Source organism: Acanthopagrus latus, chromosome 16 (genome assembly GCF_904848185.1).
Source record: "Acanthopagrus latus isolate v.2019 chromosome 16, fAcaLat1.1, whole genome shotgun sequence".
Lineage (NCBI taxonomy): Eukaryota > Metazoa > Chordata > Actinopteri > Spariformes > Sparidae > Acanthopagrus > Acanthopagrus latus.
The window spans coordinates 15,769,258-15,791,324 of record NC_051054.1 but is presented as its reverse complement, the minus strand read 5'-3'; the positions used below and the strand labels follow the sequence as shown (position 1 = coordinate 15,791,324).

Below are 22,067 nucleotides of genomic sequence, written 5' to 3'. Positions count from 1 at the left end.
TTATGCAAATTCGCTTTTTGTTAATTTTACTGTCGCCTTTTTATATCTAACACCCAACCATGTTACAAAGTGAAGAGGAAAAGTGAGGTGAGTAACTGGCAGCTATACGTGCGTTTGGGAGCGTAGTAGATGACTCCCATACACCTGCATTCAGGCGTCTACAGGAAGCTTTATTGTTTCCATTACCATGTTTTATGATATAGACATTGGGAGGAGGAGGATGATCAGCTGTAATGTGGGGATTTCCACCTAGGATAACTGTGTGATGGGTGTATTGGTGTATTTGTATTTTTGTTATAATATTTTTCATTAAAAAAAAGAGTCATATTAAATAAAACATGATATCAAACGTCTCTCCCCGGTGCCTGACTGGCACGATGTTTGCATTAGATTATTGCACAGTCTTTCGGTTTATTTGAATGATATCCAAATGACCATGAATCTTTTGTCCAAACAGTCAGTGAGTGCTCTGCCCTCGGTAATAAATGACACAACATTATTACCCTGGACAGGTGGCTGTGGCAGGATTTGATTAAATAATAGGCTGATGAGTAAGCGAATTTCCAGGTGATTTGCTGTGAATCTAGACTAAAGTGCACGCGGGGCTGCACCACAGCCCGAGTGACATCCTGTCTCCTACATTTCCTGTGTAACTGTTTTAGAGATTCACTTTGCAGCCATGAACCAAAAATCAATACGCTGAAATGATAACTCCGAATCACTGTGTGAAAAGCACTTAATAAAGGGTCAGCTCACCCAAGCAACAAGGAAAACTTTTTCTCGCATCGATAGCGGCGTCCAACTTTGAATGTATTTTCATGTTTCAAAATACCCACGTGTGAGATCCACCCCAATATGATGGAGCTGAGTGTAGTGTCCCGTTGGGTGCTCAAACATTGTTAAATGTGTTACACAGAACACACTGTCAGCACTATTATCAGAAAGTAATTCTGATGGCAATTTTTTGAGAAGTCTGCAAACAGAAGGACTTTCTGATTCCGGGTTTTCTAAGAGGGCAGGACGTGAAACTCTGAGATGCTTTGCAGGAAGTGGATCAGTTGTTTCCAAGGCATGATCAGGGAGGCCCAAAGTGACCACACCATCAGTAAAAATCAATCAGCAGCCTCAGTTCCCTCAGAGACAGAAAAGCAACTTCATCACATAAGTCCTGTCAAAACAAAAAAGCTGCCTCTCAGTGGTCTCAGTGGACAAATAGCAGTTTGAAAACCACTTATCTGGAGATGTAACAAGGCCAAACACTTGAGGTGTTTAAAATTGACAGGACCGACTGGAAATATTCAAGTCTGGGGGTGTTTTCACTCATTTCTTCGGAGGCATGCCTGATTTGCATCTGTGCGGAGAAGGAGTCACACTGCAGCAGCAGGATAATGAGCCCAAGCACACCTCGCAGCTTTGACAGACCTACTTAAGACCTGAGAAGACCAAGGAGTCAGTGGTCTGGACCGTCATGGACGTAACTCCCCCAGCAACCTGACCTCAACCCCACTGAACATTTATGGGTGCACTTGAAGACAGACAAAGCCGAAAACTCTGAGACATGACAACATGCTTTGTGGAACGCTGTCAGATCATGCTGTGATAACATTAGTCATCAGGTTTGTGTCGGGCCGAATATGGATGCTGTCATTAAAGAAACATTATGTAACCATTGCCGCCGTCTGAATATGGTCTATGGCAACACCGCTCAGACAAACAACACACAGAACTGTATTATTATTAGGATGACATCTGCTCATGATTATTTCGGACAGTGGTGCGTGGATGCCTCTGTTACAGTCAGAACGGAGGTATCAGATAGCTTACAATACACAATTAAATCAAATGTGACTTCATCTAGAATATGTTTTCTTGTTTACACTGGGTGAAATAAACCTCCAATATCAGTGAAGTTGGGCAGTCTTTTTTCGTGATACTGTCCGTACAATCTTCAGTTCTGATTCAGGGTCGCCTGAAAGCAGCACTCTCACCTTTAGTCAAGTTACTTGTTTTGTTTTTTGTGTCATCTTCATTTGCAATGCATATTTTTCAGGGTGTGTCCTGAGGACAATAGCCTACCTGAGTCTCGGCACTGAACTCCATTTTAGTGTATGTTTGAATACGGATGGAGGGCTGAGCTAGTTGACGTTTATGATCATGGTGCACACTCAGACAGAGGATGTATTTCAGTCATAGCATCAAACTGTAACAGATGCCCCTCTAGAAGGACAAAATGAACAAGAAAAGACACTTTCTGGAGGCCCCAGAGGTCAAAGACTACCTGGTGAAAGGAGAAAGATTCACCAAATGGTCAGAGGTGAGTAAATATTTCAAGTACATTTCAGAAACTATGCAGCTCTAACAGTGATTTCATTTTTTTTTTGTATCTCATATCCTGATGAGTTCCCACTCTTATGGTTTTAATCACTGATGATAAATTAATGAACTGTTCTGGAAGATATAGTATAAGTAGTCCTGCAGCATATATTATCTAATCAAGCATCAACACACTGCCATCAAGCAGCTCTGTATTAGAGGTTTAAACTCAGTAAATATCCACACTTATTCCCTCATCTCCATCAAGGACTCTACAAAGACTGTTCCTGTCACCATGAAGATGGATCCAAAAGGTTTTTATGTCTACTGGATCAACCAAAGCAAGGTAATCAATATCTAGAGTCTGCAAAGGAAAAAAAAAAAGTGCCCTTGGACAATATGCCATAGGTGTGCTGAGGTGCTGAGAAGCTACGAGAAATGAAATGGCTTCTTGTGCATCAGACAAACACAACCCAACAGATTCAAAGATACATCAAAAAGAGGTAGTCATGTTTCAGTGACTCACAACCAGAGTGTGTAATGTGCCTGTGATCAGGTTCTGCCAAAGCTGTGGGATAGCTCAAAGCTGCAGAGCACCTTCCGGTCCCCGGCAGCTTGTGGAGATTATCGATTGGTGTTGATGTGGGCTCACCATCCTGCCGCACCGTGCTGCTGAGCTGTGAGGCACTCCATCGAGAAGACTATCTGTGCTCCATTTCTCTCCCTCGCTCGCTCATTGAGGCCCCCTCTGGTTTTCCACCACATCACAAAACCAGCGAAGGCCTACACCGAATGTGTGCCTCGTGTGTCTGGGCTCTCGCTGTTGTTGACTTTCAAGTGCTGAAATGTGAAATTTCCCTTCACACTTTTCCCACATGATGTTTCAAGGCATTGCAAGTCAAATATGCCTCACACAAAACGAAGTCAAGCCCCGTAGTTACTGCACTTCACCGAAGGATGACTTGCATCTGAATCCATACTTGGACCGGCGCCTACATGTTGAATTCGGTAGTGGAGATGAATCTGTGCTTCTTGTTTCTAGGAGACAACGTTCCTGGATGTCGCTACTATCAGAGATACCAGAACAGGAAAATATGCAAAACTTCCCAAAGTGAGTACAATGTCATTATCTAATGTACCATTCTGCTCTCTCATTAAGTCAAAGTGGTGTGTTTGTTACGTAAGAATCTCTGCAGGCATGCAAATAGGGTGTCAAGCCCTTCATTTGCCCATTAGTATGAGAGACGTATTTGCATTGCAAAAATGGTAATGGACACATGCACCCGTGGCTATTCACCAAGTGCAGAAACACACAGATGCACACGTACGCAAACAAACATAAACACACACTGAGTCATGATTTGAGATTTCCGCGAGCGAGCTTGTGTGCGCGTTTGTTTGTTTGAGCCGAAAGCTGACAGTTGTAGTTCTTTTTTCCGCTTCCTCGCCGGCCTCCGCAGAGATTTGCAGTATGCAGCCATCGTCATCTCTCACTGAGGGTTCAGAGGTGGAATCTGAAATCTGTTCCCCTCAGGGAGAGCGCGGAGCTCTGCATCATCCCGGCTGGCATGATGTTGGAGGCACATCTTCCTGTCGGGCCCCTGAGGAGTGTTGGGAAAAGCAGCTCCCGTGCTGATGTCTGCTCTGCAAATCTGACAGTAGAAGCGATGAATAGTGGAGCTGCAGAGGCACTGGTGTGCGTGTGTGTGAATGTGTGTGAATTTGTCTCGCTGCGTATAAGCATATGTTTGCATGTCTTGGTCCGCAAATTTGCCTGTGTTAAACAAGCTCCCAAGTGCTAAAGACTAAGCCTGCATTTTACAGTGATGTCTCTGTGTGCCCTACATAACACAAAGAGACCATCAGCTAGAAGACTGGCAATTATCAAGACCAAGTCAGATTTAGAAAATTAGAAGAATTCCATGGTGGAATTAAACCGCCTGAGGAAACGTCTGACTTATAACAATTTTTATGTTGACCTTTCTATATCGCACTGTTGGCTTATCATTATGAAGACATCACATCAGCAGGCCATGCTGATAACTTCAGCTTAGTTCAACCAAAAAAACAAGTATTAGCTGTAGGCTTACATGTACCTTAAGTGTATGAAAGGTCACATTATGATAACAGGGTTTCCTTTGACAACGTCATCGAATTACAGTTCTTACATACAGATATATACATAAAAACATCACAGCTGTGTTTAAAGGGGCAATGTGTAAGAATTTAGTCATGCTACATATTGCACCTTTAAAAAAGTGAAAATAAAATAGAAAATATGTTGTGTCTTTCTTTCGCTTTCTGTTTTTTCTAAAAAATACACACTCTAGCCATATAGATTTTTTTTTTTTACTTTTTACACTGCCGCTCATACCACTTTTGTCCACAGGGGCCGCCAGAATTGTCAGAAAAAAAGTTCCTTGTAGTGAATGTTCTGAGCCGAAGTTTGTCTTTTACAGCACCCCAAGGTCCGCAACGTGTTCAACCTGGACTTCCCCGACAGCAACCATCTCGCCAAAACTCTGACCATTGTCTCGGGCCCGGACACTGTGAATCTGACCTATCATAACTTCTTTGCCTCTAAGGAGAAAGTGACACAGGTAATGAGCTTCTGTGTACGCTGACTCTTTCCTGTGACTTTTCCTGTTTACAGTCCTCCATTAACTGATCCCCCCTGACTGTCCAGACAGCCACAGGCCATTAGCCATTATACAATGAGCCTTTTCTTCGCCCTATAAGCTGACCTCTCTCTCCCTTTTAGCTTTTATCAGATTTTATGACTCCAATATCCGGATTTAATCAACAGTAATGAAATCACAATTGTGCAACGTGCACTGCTCTCATTTCCTGGGGTAATATTATATCAGTGCCCTCTAGTGGTGAGTCTCTGACCATGATGATGACAATTCAAGCACCATTTATGTTGATATTTTAAGTGGTGTCCCTTTTTGTACCAACAGAACTGGGCAAATGACATCCTTTCAATTGCCTACAATGCTGCAAGAAACAACGCGTGTAGGCAGGTCTTCCTGGAGAAAATGTAAGTGAACGTCATGTCATCTGACAGCTCAGCCTGTATTGTTGCTGAGCGCGAACGCAACACCCTTTACTTCCCCCATGTGTGACAGATTATAAGCCTTTGTGTTTCAATCCCAGATACGTCCGCATCTCTCTTCACACCAACAAGGACGGCAAGATTCCCGTGAAAAAGTAGGTTACAGTGCAACCATGTGAAGGTGTGGGACGGCACACAGACGTTTCTTTTGTACAGTGGATTACCATGTTTCCTACTCACTGTTCCGCTGTGTTTTTCTCAGCATTTACAAGATGTTCCCTGCGGATAAGAAGAGGGTGGAGAGTGCCTTGGCATCGGCACACCTCCCTAAAGGAAAGGTTAGGAAATATAGACATTTTGGTGGGTTGTTTGTGTTCTTTCAGTCCATCTACCCTTCAGAGGTTTTTTGTAAAGCTTTTTTTTTTTCACCTCTTCCCACGATGCCATGGTGTTTGTTGTGATTCTTGAGTGTTGTTATAAGGAATAAGGCTCTCATGCAGACTCATTTTACTTTTTAGTATGACACCATGAAGCCTGACGTCTTCACCGAGTCTGCCTTCAAGGCCTTTCTGACGAATCTCTGCCCTCGGCCTGAGATCTACGAGATCTTCACTTCTTAGTGAGTTGGCCTGTCCTGTGCTTCGCTGATTACCACCTGATATGGCTTATATTCCTCACCTTATCTATTTATTTCCATATAAGCACCTACTTTAGCTCAAACCATATGGTATCTGTTTAGCCTTTTCATGCAGTTTCAGAGTATGACAGACTTTCAGTTAAAAAAAAAAACAAAAAAACATGTTCTAATTTGGTAGCATAAAAAAAAAGGAAAACGCCTGCTGTAAATTATATTATTTCAACCTCATGCATGGCCAACCTGAGTCTCCAGTACGTGCGCAAGCTACCTGACGCGGGCTCAGGTGGCCGGTTAGTGAGCCGTAACATAACAGCAGCAACATTGCGCGTAGTGTTGAGGTGACTGTCATGCCTCACTGTGCCCTCCAGCTCCAACAAACCCACCATGACAAAGGAGAATTTCACCAAGTTCCTCAATGAGAAGCAGAGGGACTCCCGGCTCAACGAGGAGCTGTTCCCACGACTGCGGCAGGACCAGATCAAGGCTCTGATCGACAAATATGAGCCGTGCTCCTCCAACACGAACAGAAGTGAGGTTCACTGATGTCGCGTCTATTTTAACGAGGACTTGACAATGCAGTTGTACTTCAGTGTGTCTTTCCTGTACGTCCGCAGATCTGATTTCGCCAGAAGGTCTCCTGTTCTTCCTGATGGGGCCGGAGACATCAGTTGTCATCCAGGACAGGCTGGCCAAGTGTCAGGACATGACCCAACCTTTACCCCACTACTTCATCAAGTCCTCCCACAACACGTACCTGACAGGTTACATACGCCACTTTGATATTAGCTCACGAGTTGTAACGCTGAACATCTGGGAGATTTTTCTGAGTCTTTCTGTGTATCTCCTTGCAGCTGGTCAGTTCTCTGGCGTGTCGTCTCCGGAGATGTACCGCCAGTGTCTGCTGTCCGGCTGCCGCTGTCTGGAGCTGGACTGCTGGAAGGGCAAACCTCCAGATGAAGAGCCCATAATTACCCACGGCTTCACCATGACGACTGAGATCCTCTTCAAGGTGTTTGCACATAGTTTTGGGCACAGTGGTGTTCCACATTCCAATCGAACATTTCACATATTCACATTTTCTTTTCCTTTTTTACATTAACATACTGGCTTTTGCATGCACCAATCATGCTTTTTATATGATTAATTTAGGCACGTGGTTAAAATATTTTCTTTTAGATGTCATTGCAGACTTGATGGGCAGCTAAACTGACATATACCTATGGCTGTAGCCAAGATGTCAAAACTTGTGGGGGACCAAATCTGAGGTGGAAAAAATGTCTCAATATAAAAACTAATATGTTTTTTTTAGCATGTGTTCCCCTAATATGTATTATATTTACAGCCCTGCATATACCAATGAGGAGTATAAACGGTAGTTAAGGAACTTTACAACCAGAAAGTAAAGCAGTATAGGCGATTTATGACAGCCCAGCCCACTTCCACTGAGTACTTTCTGTTGCCTATCATAAATCTTGGACCTTTCCTAGGATCTGGCCTTCCCCTAGTTTCCTGTGTGCTCGGTTCGCATTGTTTCAGTATGATAGCTTTATATATACACTCGCCAGAAGCTGTTCATGCTGACCACACAGTGCAGGAATGTGTCTTTGGTATCAAAAGTTTATTTATTCATACTAACGTGCACATCAAATAGCAAAAGCATGTGAAGGCTCAAAAGTACACAAAAACACACATACACACCCCAGTCATCCTCTCACACTCAACACTTCCTTTTAAGGGCAGGAGGAGCACCACAGTCCCCGGGGCCCAGACACAACACCTCAGTTCAGTTTACTGTCTGCCTCGAGATGTGATAGATTTGGAGCTGACTTCAGGGTCTCTGCATAGAAGCAGCAGTTCTGCCGTCTGTCATGTCGTCTCCCTTTGTGTTTTCAGAGAGTGACGATCGTCTCAGTCTGTCGGTTTCATCCGTTTGTGGGATTTTCATGACATTATTCTGTTCATGCTCACATTTCTTGCTGTCATAATCGAATTCAAATAGAAGTCTAGCTAATGCATAAAAAAACAAAAATGCCCTGTCTCTTTCTGACGTGCGACAGGATGTGATCGAGGCGATTGCTGAGAGCGCCTTCAAGACCTCACAGTACCCCATCATCCTCTCGTTCGAGAACCACGTCGACTCGTAAGACCTGAGCCTTTCCATGACCTCACGCCATGTAACATTATTAACGCAATGTAATAATGCTCCGATGCCATTATCCCACATTGATGGAGCATATTTAGGATGTAACTGAACTCTTCGTTCTGGCAGACAGAGACAGCAGGCCGTGACAGGTGTTACTGTGCTTTATTCCAGGGTGAAACAGCAGGAGAAGATGGCAAACTACTGCAAAACCATATTTGGCGATGCCCTGCTAACAGAGCCGCTGGACAAATATCCTGTGAGTACACTGCTGCAACACAGCTCGCTGTCAAAATGATAGAGTTAGATAAAGTTTATACTGGGAGTTTGTTAAACAGAGGAGTTTGTGATAGATTAGATAAAGGTTTATCCTGTGAGACTCAGCTGAGTCACGCAGTCTAACCACACCAGCACGGAGGCAATTAATAGCAAAGTTCAAGTTTCATGTTTGGCTCCTTTCTTGTCCCTGCCAGACATGACCCTCACAGGCTCCTGTACTCATTAAAGTGATTCATACCAACTGCCAGCATCTGTTCACCTCCTCTCAGTTGTGTGTGTGTTGTTTCGAGGGACATGCATTATGTTTGTATTCCTGAGGCGAAGAGAGGACATCTCAAATGATATGAGGGTTTTATTTATCTGTACCATCCAGCTGAAGCCAGGCCAGCAGATTCCCAGCCCATCTGAGCTCCTGGGCAAGATCCTCATCAAGAACAAGAAGGGCAGCCATGGAAAGCCAACCCAGGCTAAGAAACCCACCGCAGCAGCCGCTGACCAGGCCACAACCACGGCTGCATCCCCCCAGGACCCAAACGCCACATCCCAGGATCCTGCCAACCCAGCGCCCAGCACCCAGGAGAACCAAGGTGCACTAGATGAGCCTCGGGCCACATCAGATTACGTTCCAAAAAAAACCTCTAGTTATTTTTAGGTGTCGCTGACATTATGTTTACATGTTCGACCAGAGGGAGACACAGCTGTGGAGGACACCGAGGAGCAGGAGGACACAGAGGAACAGGATGAGGAGAAAATGAAGACATCAGATGAGGTACAGTGTGCAGCACTGTGTTGACATGACTTATTGCTTCACATCGTCCGTGTCCTGCGAGAACAGTTCAAACATCACTGAACTTCCTGTCGATCCCCCCACAGGGCACGGCCGGACAAGAAGTAACAGCGTATGAGGCGATGTCATCCATAGTCAACTACATCCAGCCCAACAAATTCATCTCTTTTGACAATGCCAGAAGTATGTCTTCCTTAATTTAAACACAGGGCTCAGACAGAAAAGATTTTTACAACACAGACTTTTAAAACACCGACAGGTAGACAAATCAAAGTCATTCTTGAGTTGTGCGATGCTTCCTCTCATTTCTTTCTTCACAGAGAAAAACAAGAGTTACGCCATCTCATCTTTCGTGGAGACCAAAGGGGAGACAATGATTGCCAAGACTGCTGTTGAATTTGTCGAGTATCCTCTGAGAACACTCCACATGTTATCCTGCTCAAAAAAATAAGGCAACCAGTGGTAAACAATCTGATTCAAAATGACACACCAGTACATCAAGATATGGTACTTTGAGCTGCCCTTGATGCTGGTTCACACACCAGTTATGGAGGTATGTAAAACTATGCTTCCTGAACCATATTTCTCAGATACAACAAGAGGCAGATGAGCAGGATCTACCCCAAAGGAACAAGAATGGACTCGTCCAATTACAACCCGCAGCCTTTTTGGAACGTCGGCTGCCAGATGGTGGCGCTCAACTACCAGACGATGGGTAGAAGTGGACGCACGCTGCACTGATAGCTACTTAAAATATCATAAATGTGTCGAGCTGCATGAGGCGATGCAGCCTCTCACTGTTTCTTTTAAATCACCGCTTGGGTCTGATGCGAGGGGTTTTGTTCTGCTTTTCACCACAGCAGGTCAGTGTTGCACCTCTTTGTGCTGCACAGGCCTCTGCTGTGCTCTGCATCCCCAACCCCTCACTGCTGCCCCTCTGTGCTGAAGAGAGGGGGCATGAATGGGTCTATTTGTGCCTATTTTCAGATTTCCCCATGCAGCTGAACATGGCCCTGTTTGAATACAACGGCAGAACGGGCTACTTGCTCAAGCATGATGTTCTGCGTCGCAGCGACAAGAAGTTTGACCCTTTCTGTGACAGGATTGACACCGTTGTGGCAAGCACGTTGACCATAAAGGCAGGTTCACAGCCTTGGTATAATTAGTATGCTCGATTGTGGTGCGTTTGGCATAGGGATTCAAGCATCTGTGCAAAAAACAAACATGATAATATACATAAGTATTAGTTAGCATGCTTACTTAAGATGATATCTTGATATTATTAATATTAATTAAGATAGCTGTAACACATTATATTAAAATCTATGACATAATGTCAAAATTCCTCATGAGTTAAATTCTGTAATGTTCTAAACTGAAATTCTTACATATTGCCCCTTTAGAGCAGCGGGAAAAAACATATTTATCACAATCAGCTTTATTATAAAATCATTTTAATTAATTGAATTTCTCTCAATGCTCTACACAGGAAAGGGTATAAAGCCACCAAAAACAGAATGAATAAAGGGAAAGAATAATAATGGTGGAGAGTAATAATGGTATTGCATTGTGGAGAAAACTGATGCACAAACATTGCAATATGAGTAAAGCAGACATCTGTTTTTGCTCGTCTAAATTGAGCAATAAATTAACTGCAATAGCCTTCGAAAGTGTGTGTGTGTGTGTGTGTGTGTGTGTGTGTGTGTGTGTGTGTGTGTGTGTGTGTGTGTGTGTGTGTGTGTGCAACCATGTACGCTTGCTTTTCCCTCTAGTTTAGAAGCCGAGTCCGTAATAATACAAGCGTCATGCTGAGAGTGATACATGGTTCCAGGTATTCAGCAGACTCTGCATGAGTGAAAACCCGAGCTCTATTTATATCCACTGTGTCCTGAACATGGGTCCACACACAACAGGACACATCCATATTGTTAACCACTTCGTGCATGTATGTCCTCAACTCTCACCTTCAACAGATCTATTCGGGCCAGTTCCTGTCGGACAAGAACGTGAAAACAGGGGTGGAGGTGGAGGTGATCGGGCTGCCGGGAGACCCCAAGAAGAAATATCGCACCAAGTGGTCCCCCACGCCCAACGCCATCAACCCAGTGTGGAATGAGGAGCCTTTTGTCTTTGAGAAAGTGCGTGTCTGTCAACTAATATGGTCAAATATATGTGCGGGCGAACGTGTTTGTGTGAGCTCAGCTGCTGTGCTGCTGCGGTTGGCCTTAATATATTTGTTGTTGTTATGATGGATAGATTCTGCTCCCAGAAATGGCCTCTCTACGAATTGTGGTCCATGAGGAGAACGGTAAATTCTTGGGACACAGAATCATCCCACTTGATGCCATCCAATCAGGTTGGTGAAACTGAGGAAGAAAAAAAAAAAAAAAACACCTCACTTCATGTTTCATCTAATCTGCATATTTCAGAACACCCCTGAGTCATCCAAGGCCGCATAGTGTTCGCTTCGACGTGGATCAGCTGAGCTGCTGCCTTGTTTCTAATTCACCTAAGGTTTGTTTTATGCCGTGCAGGTTTTCATCACATCTGCCTGCGCAGTGAGAGCAACATGCCACTCACTCTGCCTGCCCTCTTTGTGTACATCGAGGTCAAGGACTACATCCCCGCTGCCTTTGCAGGTGCTTGGCTTTTCACTTTGTGGTTTTGGAGAAGCAGTCAGCTATGACTGCATTTTTTTAGTTTGGATGTGCAGAGCTTGGTAGCAATTAGTAATTGTTTTTTTTATGTATGAATTATTGCTATATAGTGCACTGACGTTCATTTGTTTTCATTCCCCCTCAGATTTCACAGATGCCTTGTTCAACCCAACAAAAGGTACAGAAAAGTCCACAAAGACGCCAAAGGAGGTAAGAAAAAGATGCTTAAAGAAGACCTGTTATGGTCTTATCTTTCCTTTAGTGTTCCATGTACGTTCTTACACATGTAAAAGAGCTTGGAAGTAAAAAAAAAAAAAAAAAAAAAAAAGGTCAAAGTCCACACCAACAGAGGCTCCTTCCTCCCACACAAAACAGATCTCCTAAAATGCATCATCAGTAGGCCTGCTTTTAATTCTGCGACTTTGTGACATCACACATGTCACTCTGTCACACACTTGCACAATTAATGCCTTGCATTTTGTCATGTAAGAATTGATTTAGCACATCTGCTCTGTTGCTGTTATCAGTGCTGGCTCAGGCATGTGCGAGCTGACCAATCAGAGCAGACTGAGTATCTGGGAGGGGGGGTCTTAAAGAGACTGAGCTAAAACAGAGCATGTCGGACAGACAGAGGACACAGCGCTGCAACACTGGACAGAATGAGAAAAAAAACGATGTGTTTTTTGAGTACTAAGACATGTAAATCTATTTGAGCAGTAATGCAAAATAAAATAATTAGGAGCATAAGCGAGCATAATATGTCTCCTTTATATCAACAATATCCACAGCTCTCACTTAAACCCTTAACAGCACTAATTAACTTCCTGGAAGATGACCAGCCTTGTTAGATTATGATTTTCCTGTCCTTTTTGTTCACACACAGTCATCTTCCGACTACATTTCTCCCTACGAGATGCCTCTCGTGGTCCAGACCCCCACAGACAAAGCTAAGGAAAGTGAAGCCCCGGCTGCAGGTAATGAAGCTTGTGAAAGCAACATAGTTCAGAGTTTTGGAAGATGCAGAGCTTTGATATGCCTCTTGTAGCAGGTCTTTAGCGTTGAAAGAAGAACATGTGTATGCTCACAACCCCTAGAAACGCCCGCATCCGAACCTACCCCACCAGCTGATGCCAAAGACGAATCACCCCAGCCACCTCCAGAAGCAAGCGCTGAAGAAGGTAAAGAAGAGGCTGAGAGCAAGCCAGACACTGCACAACTTGAGGCAGAACCTCCTCAAACTCCTGGCGACACTCCAGCTGCAGATCCAGCCCCGGATGCAGGAGGCGCCACATCTGAAACCCTTCCTGAAGCCATTCCTCCTCCTGAAGAGGCAGCCCCTGAGAAGGAAGCTGTTGCAGAGCCAGAGAAGGCTCCCGAAACCAATGAGGAGCCTGCCAGTGAATCCAGCACAAACCCTGAATCTGCTTCAGATGATAAACCAGACACAGAAGCTGCCAGTGCTGCTGAAGAGCCTGCTGCTGCTGCTGCTGCTGCTGCTGCTGCTGCTGCTGCTGAGGCCTTGCCCTCTCCATCAAGTTCACCATCTGCAGGATCAGATGACTCATCTCAGCCACCACCGACTTCCAGCGAAGGTAAAACCGTGCTTCATTAGCTGCAGTCATAACAATTTCTCGTTTATCAGTAGACTGTGAAGCAAATTCAGACAAATTCAGACATTTTTATTTTTTTGTTAAACAAACAAGTGTAGTTTGTCAGAAATGCACATCAAATGTCGACAAAGGAGGGTGGATTCTCAGGACAAAGCCCTATGTGTTTCTGCCACAGAGCCTTCGACAGTGACTACCGGAGAACTGACAGAGCACAAGAACTACCTGAAGGTCGTCAAGCGCCAGGAGAGAGAGATGAAGGAAGCAGAAAAGAAGTATCAGAAGAAAGGAGAGGACCTGATTCAGAAATACTCTGACTCCTTCAAGGCCATCAAGAAGAAGGCCTCTCTGAAGAAAAAAGAGTAAGGGGATTTCATTTGTCTGTCATTTGTTGCCACGGTCCTTCTCATAATCAGTTTCTCGCTGAAATATGGCAAGAGAATAAATGCGTTGGCGGAGGAGGGTGTCATGTCATAATTTCGGAGTAGTAAGATCCATCTGTCCAATTGTTTATGTTTAGTCATCCACCAAAGACTGTTCTGTTTCTGACAAAGTAGCAGTGAATTCTACAGCATATTAATATTGTCCCACTAATGAAGTTGTTGTTGTTTTGGTCGGTGTCATTAACGAGATTAGGTTTAGAAGCGCGGAGAATATTCCGCGGCTAATGTGTTTTTCCATCTGAAGCCGAACAACCAAATGAATATGGGCCACGGTGCTTTTCATGCATTGCCTTCCACAATACACTTCAAGGACAGAACATGTGTTATTCAAGGCCAAATCAGCATTGCTGCATCGGATTCCTGGCAACCATGTGATTGTACATTCATTTAACTTTTTGCGGTGTTGTAGATTCTGTTCCCTCTTGCATGAGAGTCCTGTTACGTTGAACTATATTCTGGTTCCTGCAGGGGAGAGGGAAACGCCTCCGACTCCGGTGTGACGACGGAGCGGGTGCAGGATCAGAAAGAAAAGATGCAGGTGGATCTGCAGGCTTTATGGACGGAGCAATGTGATCAGCTGAGGAAGAAGAAAGAGCAGTACGCCACGGAGGTTTGCAAAAATCTGAAGATTAAAGACACAAGTGGTGGAAAATAACTCATAACTCAATATCTTACGGTACTTGAGAACATTTACTAAAGTGCTAAGAGCTGCGTTATAAACTCTCATTATTTCCTCCTTGCCTCGCCTTGCCCTTTCTTATGGTGGCCACCAAAAACTCAGAAGGTCCTCTTTAAAGCCAGCTTTTTTTTCATTTTTATGTATTTTTCTCACTCTGTACCTGAAAGTCAAGATCTCCTCCTCGTCCTATTGTGACCTGTTATGATGTGCTCCTCATCCAGCCACTCTCCTCGCAGGCCACCTTTGAGCTGTCTTTATTACATCTAATGATTCATCCCCAAAATAGAATTCATTTCCATGATTCAGGCAGTATTCACATCTCTCAAGGAGCAACTAATTTTATCTTGCTGCATTGTGTGCCTGCGATCACGGGCGAGCAGCCAGGGCTTTAGAGGCTCTATTGATTACTCACTGGTCCCAGGTGCTCGGGGTGCTCTTTGCATAAGCTTTTAATCTTTACGACACTGAGGGGTCTGAGGTAATTTTTCACCTTTTTTTTTTTTCAAGAGTGTCACCACAGTTTAGACGGTACTCCAGAGTTAGCATGTCGCATGCAGGTCTTGGGCCAAGCGCTCTGGTCAAACTTAAAGCCAGAGTTCACGCAAATTAAACCAACAGCTGAACCTTTGCTCGACACTGTTATTTAGAGCTACTCAATATTCACTTTCTAGCATTGTCTTGACTGTGACTGTGTCACTTCCTTCTGCTCTTGTGACAGAGGCTGGCCAAACTGTTGGAGATGGCTGCAGAGAGACACGCTAGTGAACTGAGGGCCCTGGAGAGGTGTGAGCACACATACAACACTTTTGGGACATGCCGTACAACACTGAGAGCGCAGAGGGCTTTGCTGAGTCTGTCCAATCTGTGCCTTGAGATTTTGGTGACGCTGTGTTTCTGTGTGTTTGTGTGTATCTGACTTATGCCACTTTTGGGGACACACGTCAGACTCAAGACCAGTTAGATGGGGGCAACTGGGGTCAAATGTCCCAAATTTGGCAAATGCAGATTTGTGGTTCACTGGTTAGGATCAGGGTTAGGTTCAGGCAAGCAGCTGCTATGGTTGTAGTTAGGGTCACGTTAGGATGATGTTAGGATTAGGCAAGGGTTGGAATAAGGTTAGGATTAGTTTAGGATTAGGGTTAGGGATAGGCAATAGTCGTTCTAGTTATAGTTAGGGTAAAGCTCTAGGAAATCAAATTTGAATTCCCCAAAAAGACATAAGTGAGATTGTGTGTGTGTGTGTGTGTGTGTGTGTGTGTGTGTGTGTGTGTGTGTGTGTGTGTGTCATCTGAGGTGAAACATTTGACATTTCACGAAGACAATACCTCAAGTAATAAATGAATCACTTCAATTCACAGGTCTTCCAATGTCCTTGGCTGGCTTGTGGTGCTTTGGATGTGTGTGTGTGTGTGTGTGTGTGTGTGTGCTATCCCAAGTCCCCAGCTGGCCGATGGTTATCTCAGGACAACCATTATCCAACAGGTGTTTAAACAGCAGTAGGGAAGCGAAGGCGGCCCTGGTCATCTACCTGCTCACACAGACACTATAACATCACATTAAAGCCTTCCTTTCACTGGAAAGGTCACATCAGAGACACACAGCCCTGCAACTCTTGTTTAAAGGGAAACGATGTTTACAGGGCCACGTCCGATTTTATTGATTTTGAATCATGCATGACTACTCTCGTTCTCTCTTTGTTTTGCAGTGAAATCAAAGACAATAAGAAGAAATCAGCTGCCAAACGTTCAAGCTCAGAGAAAGCAAAGTGAGTTTGGAGGATGACCTTTAATTACATGATATGGACCTTTCGTAGCTGTTCCTCTTACTGAGGTCAAGCTTCATGTTGAAAATGAGAGGAAACAGCGTCTTGGCTTCTTACTCCTCTGCTTTAATGGCGTTCCACATTAAGTCTGGCTTGATTTGAAGTATTTTTTAACATTATGTACCAGAGGTCTAATTGTAAATTATAATTAACTTCACTTAGGCTGAAAAAGGCGATGAGCACAGAGCTGCTGGATGAGCCTAGTCAGTCTGATGAAGCAGTAAGTACTCTTTTAAATTCATTGAAAGAAGCACAAACCTTTTAAGCTTGCATGGGCAATTAAAGCAGCAGTTTGACATCTTTTGAAAGGTACTTAATCACTACCTTGCTGAAAGTTAGATGAGAGGATTGATACCGCTCTCATATTTGTACAGGAAGTGTGAAGCCGGAGCAAACTGCTAGATAGCTTAGCTTAGCAGACATAGCTTAGCTTAAAGACTGGAAACGGTGAGAAACAGCTAGCCTGGAAACATCTCCGACTCCAGTTGAACAAATGACGCCCACCAACATCTTTGAAGAAACTGTCTGCTAGACTTGTTAAGTCATGCTAAGCTAAGCTAACTGGCTGCTGTAGGTAGCTCCATATTTAAGGTGCAGACACGACAGTGGTATCAATTTTCTCATCCAAACGTTCGCAAAAACATCCAGTCCCAAAATGTCAAATTATTCCTTTAACAGAAATAACAATAACCCTTGGCAAACCCCACCTGATTTTGACTGATATAAGTGTAACGGCACTAATGTCAAACCTGACACTTCACATCCACTGTTCAGCACATACTGTATCTGAGAGTGTAACTATGGTTACAAAGAGGACGCATTGTCTACAGATCTGAACAAAACACAGAAAACAATATAACCTGGGGCATGTTACAGCGCTTTCCTTTCATGCAACCCTGCACAGATGTTCACATACACCCACGTGTTCGCTTACAGATGTACACATACTCGCATGTCCATGCATTGTTGAACTGTAAGGACACCGCACACGTGAGCGTTCGCCCCTTAAAGCACCCACGTACGCAAACGCACACCCTTTTACCCATTGAGTGGAGTGCAGCGAGCCCTGTCCATAGGCCAGGCTTGTCCATTACTCAGAAGCTGTTTACAGGGAGAAGGCTAATCCACGTGTGGTCGATGACTCACTGAGCTCTGCCCTTGTTCTTCTGGTAGCTCATCAAGATTCAAGCCTGTTGTTTCTGGGTTAAAGAACCTGGCCACTTCCCTCCTTATCCAGTCCTCTCCCATCGACTCCGTCTGGCTGGCAGCAACCCCTTGTCCCTCCGAGCACCGGGGTCGCATTGCAACTCATTTGGATCTACTTAATCAGCATTCGCCCATTAATTACGACAACTAGTCATAACACATTCACCTTTTCAATCAGCGCAGCCTCAGGGTTGAATGGCTGGGCGCACTAAAGGGTTGCGTAGCTGAAGTGAAGTGAACCTCTTGTGACTTAAATGTATTGATTCTCTCGCTCAGGTTGCACCCCATGGGTACATTCCTCTCCAGATCGACACACACCCACACACACATGCACTCAGGGAGGAACATGAGCTGATGAGCTGCTTATGGACATGCAAACAGTCTTTTATCTCTCCCTTGAAACCTCATGCAGACACGAACAAACTCGCACGGACTGAAAACCACAGATCGATCGTGTTTTTCAGCAGAAACATGTTGTGTTGTACTTCATTGTTACAGTCTTCAGATTACAGCCCGCAGCAAGAGTCTCTGATGAAGAAACAGGCTGCTACACTGGAGGAAATCAAGACCATGACTAATCAGGTACACACTGTCACAAGGATACACTTGTTTTAGACACTAAACCAGGAACTAAAATGTCTTTTTGCACATTCTTGTTTGCCGTGCATATAGAGATCCGTGAAGACGCTGCAAATAACATCAGTAACAGAATTACCAAGCAACAATATTTTGGGTTTTTTGTGACCTGACAGTAATGTGCAGTAAATTTACTCCCTGCTCCCTCCAGACAGAAAGCAGGTTTTTTGTTCCTGAGTTCATCAAAAGGTTTGTGGTCCCCTGGGAAAGTTCCTTTGGTGTAAATGAATGCATTTTTTCCCTTGCGACTTACAACAACCTTCATAACTCTCCACAAGTTTCCCACATCTGCTCTGCCCACGGCCTTGCTGGCGCATGGCTGAGGGCAGTGACGGTATAGTTGTGACATCACAACATCATGGAAGTCCTGGCGGCTTGTTTAAAGGCACACTTTCTGAATTTGGACCAAGACCTGGTTTATAATTAAACAAGACATTGTAATCTCACTTTCTACAATGTGGGACCTTTAATGAAAAACAAAGTCACACAATATAATGACTTACCCACATGAATTGGTAGGGGTCTCCACAAAGTACTTTGAATTCAATTACAAACACACACACACATCTAAAGTCCAAACCAGGTCAACAACAAATTCCCTGTTTTTGAAATACGTTGTCTGTGGCCATCTGTCCATTCAGTGCCTAGACGTAATGTTGATGACACATCCAGTTTGGGCGCTTGAGAAAGTACAGATCGAGCTCCCACCGCTGCAAATGATGTCACAGCACTTCGACGACAATGCTTTGCTTTGATTTGGCAAAATCTTGGCAGTTGACATTGAAAAAGAGGTGTTAGATGGTTCACGCATTGACGTTTGAACACCAGATGGATGATGTGTTTTTGTGTCTCACCAGTCGAATTTTACAAATGCAGTTTTTGAAACAGTGGGAGGAATTCAAGAGAGCGCCGAGCAACAAGCTTATCACCGCCGCATGTCTTTAACATCATTGATTGAGTATTGAGCCGTTTTTGAGCCGTAATATGGGAACATCGCCACATTATTAAACATCCTTAGAATAGCTCATCATCACTCTTATTTAAAATCAATCTATGCCATCTGGGTTCAAGCCAGTTCTCTGGCTCTGGCTTTGCAAAGATCTTTAGTTTTACTAGCGCCAATACCCAAATCCATTCTCTAAAGATTATGATAAACACCTGGCAGAGAAAAGCAAAGTGTGAAAATGTCAACGTGTCCTTTCGACAAGCCCACCACCTCTGACTGACCTTAAGCCCCTGTGTCTGCAGCTCAATCAGGAGGCCTTGAAGGAGCACGAGCAGAAGCTGAGGTCCCTGCCGGCAGAGGTGAGGGAAGCAGTCAATGTCTGTGTGGGGGCCCACTTTCCCGAGCTGGTCGATCAAGCTGGAGACAAGAAGGTGGAGGGAGTGGGCTTCTATGGAGATGTCTTCCTGGGATAGATGTGCCAACTCTAATATCTTATATCAGCCTGTTACATAACCTACAATCTGAGCAGAACATTGTAATAGTGGACCATTATTCAGTTAGGGCAGCTTTGTGTGATATTTCAATTTAGAGGCACTATTCATAGAGGGATTTGAGAGTTTAAAGCCATAATGATATTTTCATGAATGTCCTGTAGTGCAAACGTTAGACAATTTGGACATTTTCTGTGTGACTCTTTGTGTCTCCTCCTTTTGACCAATCAAAAAATAGACCTAATAGAGCGACAAATATCTGCCACTTGAAAGCACATCACTAAAAGCCTTAGTCTGATGCCCGCACTCCCCTTTGCTGTCCTCTTAATGAGTTCCAAAATGGGAATAAGTGTAGCAAGAAAAATATAGCCGCAAAAATGGGTTAGCAGAGACTGCAGGCTGAATCGAGACAATGACTACATCTGTCACACGCGATGTGTGATGCCCAGTGATGCCACAGAAAAGCATTCGCACTGAGATTGAGGGGTGTTGTTGCAAGGAAAAAGGCAGAAAAGGGTTATATTTACTCTATAACTGGGTCAACTGTAGTATTAGTTCCATGGTGATGCAATATTCCTCTTGCAGTCTTGTGAAGAAGAGTCTTTAATAAAATGTCATTTGTGCAGTACATTTTTGTGGGGTTTTTTTCTTCCATGGAAACTTAACTGAATATGTCTACATCCCGGTCAGAGTTTGATCGCAGGAATATGAACAAATAGAGAAAAATAGAAATAATATGATACAGATATATAAAATATGGTTACTAATTGCTCAATTCTGTCAAGAAGCAATACATGCCATTTACTGTTTGCTGCTTTGCATTTCAGAAATGTGTTTACGTGTACATCTTCTATCAGAGCCCTCCAGCTGGCATAACCGGGTGTCTGCGGCCATGATTTGATATGTACATATGCAAAACATAACTGGAAAACACGCGCCTAACAAAATGATCACTAAGCAGGATACTAATCTGTATGTAATAATCTTTTTTCATGAGAGGCCTGTTTCGGAAGCGCATTTCCTGCTAGTTTAGGAATTAAACATACATAAACAACATACCTTTTCTTAAAGGCATGCTGAATTAAACTGAGTTAGAAGAATTTAAGTGGAACAGTCAAAGTATGATACAAAAAAAAAAAAGCTTTTATGGTTGGCTGAGGTAAAGTACTGTAGTTGGTGTGTTTAGGAAAGCAAAACTTGATGGGGCACAGGACTGGAGCGTTAGTGGCAGCCATTGTATATCCTGGTGCATCCAACTCCATATATTCACGTACCAGTGGTAGACAGAAACACTCATCACCAGCTGATGTTGTCGTGGCTGTTAATGAGTGTTTCCATCCACTCATTAACAGCCTTTCACCTTGTCAGTCTGTGTGGGTACTACCATTAAAGCGGCTTTGAACACTTTAGCAGTCTGTCTGTCTCTCTGTCTGTGCAGATTTTATCACAACGATAGTGTCAAAAATCCTGCAGCATACAGTCGGTATGTATCAAAGGATTGCAGGTGTGTGGTTGCGATCAGAGTGAAAACTGAGTTTGAAGATGGGTGCGTTCAGAGCGAGGGTGATGGAAGGGGGTAGAAAGAAGGAACGGGCCATTAGACTCGCTGTATATTCATGGCAGACATTCCTTTTTTTATGCAGTCACAAAACATTACAGGTGTAGCTGAGATCAAATTGAAGGCCGAGGTCGAACATGAATGTGGACCCAAGATTACTGAGCGCTCATGTAATAATGTAGCACTGACTGTCACTTTTGAAGCATTTTACTTCTGATTCCTTTGGTTTTTGTGACCTTATGCAAAATTAGCCTCACGACTGCACAATAGAGGCGCGATCGAATTAAAGGTCGAGTTGGAAGATAGGTGTGTCCAAACCAATAAGTACCCAGTGAGCATTTTTCACAGTTTATTTGAAATATGTTTATCTCAGTGATCATTACTCATGTGTTTAACACCTGTGTAGAATAACATCAGATTATTGTCATCACATTTAGAATTATTTTGGTTGCTTTATCTGATTTTTCCAACAAATACATCACAACAGGTAGCAATCAACTGGACTTTTTTTTTACCATCAGCAGACACAAAAAAACATGTAACGAGGATTTCACTGTGAAAGGCAAACATTTATCATATACACAATTAGTTGATCATTTAAAAAAAACCTGAGCACAGCGGGCTGAAGGTGTCAGTCAATTATGGAAACACAGGATCCTCGTACCATTTTGCATCTTAATAATAATGATATGCTCACGTGACATTGTTGGTGTGTTTGATTTAGGTGACTGGCATTCTAGTGCATTATGCTTTATTTTGCATTTTTGCTGCGTCAGTCAGCATGCTGATGTTCAACAGTTACAATGTTGAC

At 43.7% G+C, this 22,067-nt stretch overlaps 1 protein-coding gene across 1 annotated transcript; it reads left to right on the top strand.

Annotated features, from left to right (window-relative positions):
• The first annotated feature begins 2,230 nt into the window (after positions 1–2,230).
• On the top strand, positions 2,231–20,328 carry plcb2 (phospholipase C, beta 2). The gene is made up of 32 exons (XM_037072249.1): positions 2,231–2,314; positions 2,582–2,659; positions 3,356–3,424; positions 4,773–4,913; positions 5,274–5,353; positions 5,470–5,523; positions 5,631–5,706; positions 5,887–5,987; positions 6,374–6,534; positions 6,620–6,766; positions 6,857–7,014; positions 8,063–8,145; positions 8,320–8,404; positions 8,798–9,011; positions 9,111–9,193; positions 9,298–9,394; positions 9,532–9,616; positions 9,802–9,926; positions 10,199–10,350; positions 11,185–11,349; positions 11,468–11,567; positions 11,746–11,850; positions 12,014–12,078; positions 12,752–12,842; positions 12,963–13,460; positions 13,654–13,837; positions 14,387–14,528; positions 15,316–15,380; positions 16,303–16,362; positions 16,582–16,639; positions 18,124–18,207; positions 19,510–20,328. Exons 1-32 carry the CDS (start codon positions 2,231–2,233, stop codon positions 19,678–19,680), a joined length of 3,861 nt encoding a protein of 1,286 aa, XP_036928144.1. The 3' UTR covers positions 19,681–20,328.
• Positions 20,329–22,067: the final 1,739 nt, after the last annotated feature.